This window comes from Beta vulgaris, chromosome 3 (assembly GCF_026745355.1).
Source record: "Beta vulgaris subsp. vulgaris cultivar EL10 chromosome 3, EL10.2, whole genome shotgun sequence".
NCBI classification, from domain to species: domain Eukaryota; kingdom Viridiplantae; phylum Streptophyta; class Magnoliopsida; order Caryophyllales; family Amaranthaceae; genus Beta; species Beta vulgaris.
The window spans coordinates 55912870-55915290 of record NC_079204.1 but is presented as its reverse complement, the minus strand read 5'-3'; the positions used below and the strand labels follow the sequence as shown (position 1 = coordinate 55915290).

General features: G+C 36.7%; 1 protein-coding gene across 1 annotated transcript; it reads right to left on the bottom strand.

Moving 5' to 3' along the window:
• Positions 1–338: 338 nt before the first annotated feature.
• LOC125495936 (uncharacterized) lies at positions 339–1529 on the bottom strand. The gene has a single exon (XM_048640702.2). It carries the CDS (start codon positions 1354–1356, stop codon positions 847–849), a length of 510 nt encoding a protein of 169 aa, XP_048496659.1. The 5' UTR covers positions 1357–1529; the 3' UTR covers positions 339–846.
• Positions 1530–2421: the final 892 nt, after the last annotated feature.

The following is a 2421-nucleotide window of genomic DNA, read 5'->3' as shown; positions in this document are numbered from 1 at the left end:
TATATGATACCATGGAAAAATAGTACAACAAATGTTTCTTTTTAATTTACTATATAGTTTGACGCATATTTGCCAATATAAAAATTTGACAATATATATACTTAGTTATTAACAAATAAAAAATTTAAAAGTTGATTGTTCGAAACGAATTCAACAAAAATATTCACTTTTTTTCTATGCATAAATCATAAACAATCATTCAAGTGAAGTATTAAATGTATAGGTTATAATATACTATAATGGAACGAGTACCAAAATCAAAAGGATGATTGTGGGAAATCTAAAAACTTATAAAAAGAAAATTATTTCTAAATGAAGGACACAAAGTAATATATTTCTTGATAAATATCGAGCATAAGCATATAGTTTTACTCAACAAAATAATGTGAAACAACTCCAAAGCTTTTTAATAGACTAAAAATTGGAGCATATTAATGGTTAGTCTAGGGATGAGTTTGAATGCAAATTATAGGAGTAACATCTAGCAACATATCTATTCATGATTGAATACATTCAGGACCGTCCCTTAGCATATCCAAAGTGGAACACGGAACAGGATCTCACTTTCAAATGGGCCCCAAATTGAAAAAAAAAAGTCTTTAACCATGAAAGACTTGAAGTTGATAGTCCAAATGTCTATAAGTTAATTTCTTGAATTCAACTCTTCTTAGAATGTATCAAAAGATTTTGAAGAGAAAGTTTATGTTTGGTGCATATTTGTTATTTCATTTGCTTGCATATTTTAGTGGATCTTGGTCTATTCAGTATTAGCATAGGGCCTCTATATTGTTCGGGCCGACACTGAATACATTATGAATCTCAAATTGGGCATCCATCAAGCTGTTCTTAGCTTGGAGCTTCACAATTACAATCACTTTCCTCAACAATCATCTCCAAGAGCCTCTTATTTTCCTCTCTTAACACACCAAATTCACACACCACCTCCTCAATCTTAGCTTGAATAGCCTCATCACTCAACTCAAACACACTCTCCACAGCTCGAACGACGCGCCACAAGCTCACCACCACCAACAAGCCTCCTCCAACCTTTGCTATGACCACTTCTAACACCAATGCCACCCCTACAATCACACCATCAACAACATAACCCGGCTTCTCGAAAAATGACCTTCCTAGTCCTACACACAAAACTATTGTCTTCAAAAACAAGAGGCCTAATATTGAAACTCCTATACAATGATACAATGCTTCTAGTTTATTTCCTTCTATATTTTTACATGAGGTTGGTGTAAAAGAGGATATGAGCTCAATAATAGATATTGCGAGATCTATTACTAGTAGAAAAATTATGATGATATGAGCTTGAGGAGACTCTAGGACATTCACTAGGTACATTCTCCATGGTGCAATAATTTCATTGCTTAGATGGTTTGTAGACTTGAAAGTTTCTTGCTGATAGTTTTGTCTACGTTTCCACAACTTAAGAAGATCTTGAACAGAGGATTCTGTAGTTGTAATAGTAGAACTAGGATTGATGTGAGGTTGGGATTGCTCGATTTGGCTCGCGAAATTAGTCATTACTTTGGGTAGATAATCATGAACTTTTGTGTTCTTGTTACTATATAGTATCAACAATTAGGAAACAGTTGATGAAAATTAATTTGAGGTGCAAGAAAACTTTTAAGTTATGCATGAATTGCTTTTTGTTCATGTTTAGGCCTTACGTTAGTATGGGATGTCTCAACTCTCAAAGTTTACAGATGCGTTAAGGAACGTAGTACATATGAATATACGCCATTGCATGCACATTCACCATCACTATGACTCGTGTAGAGAAGGCCACTGGTGCGGGTTGGGCGGGCTGGTCTGTGGGCCCTGGTGGGCCGGGCTAAGATTTCACGGCCCATGACCGGACCGTAATATTCACGGTTTGGGTGGGCGGGTTCACGGGCTGAAAAATCTTAGCCCACACCGGTCTGTTACCAGTTTTCACGGTTCGGGAAGTGATTCCGGGGCCTTGCAGGCTGGCATGCGATTTTTTTTAAAAAAGTTATATAATCATTTATTATTGTTACATAAAACCTTTAATAGTAATTAGAATATATACAATGATTAATATTAATGAATAATTTCATTATTTTTGAATTTGATTGAATTATAATATATGCAATTTGATTAAAATATACACAATTTGGTTGAATAATTACTTGGGCTAGGTTGGTCCGATTCATGAGCTGGGCTGGACCACTTTCGTGGACCGGGCTGGGCAATTTTATTAGCGGGCTTTTGTGGGCTGGGTTCAAAAAATTTGGCCCACAATCCACCCACCAATTTCACGGTTCGAGCTGGGTTAGATCGGGCTTTTCGCGGGCTCAGCCCACAAGGCCCAAGAGGCGGGATGGGCTAGATTGGCCCGCACTGTTGGCCATATCTAGACTCGTGTGATTAATAGCCTATCTT

What these genes read in the sequence shown, in the direction of transcription:
- LOC125495936 (XM_048640702.2), bottom strand. Translation starts at nt 1,356, where the DNA reads ATGTACCTAGTGAATGTCCTAGAGTCTCCTCAAGCTCATATCATCATA.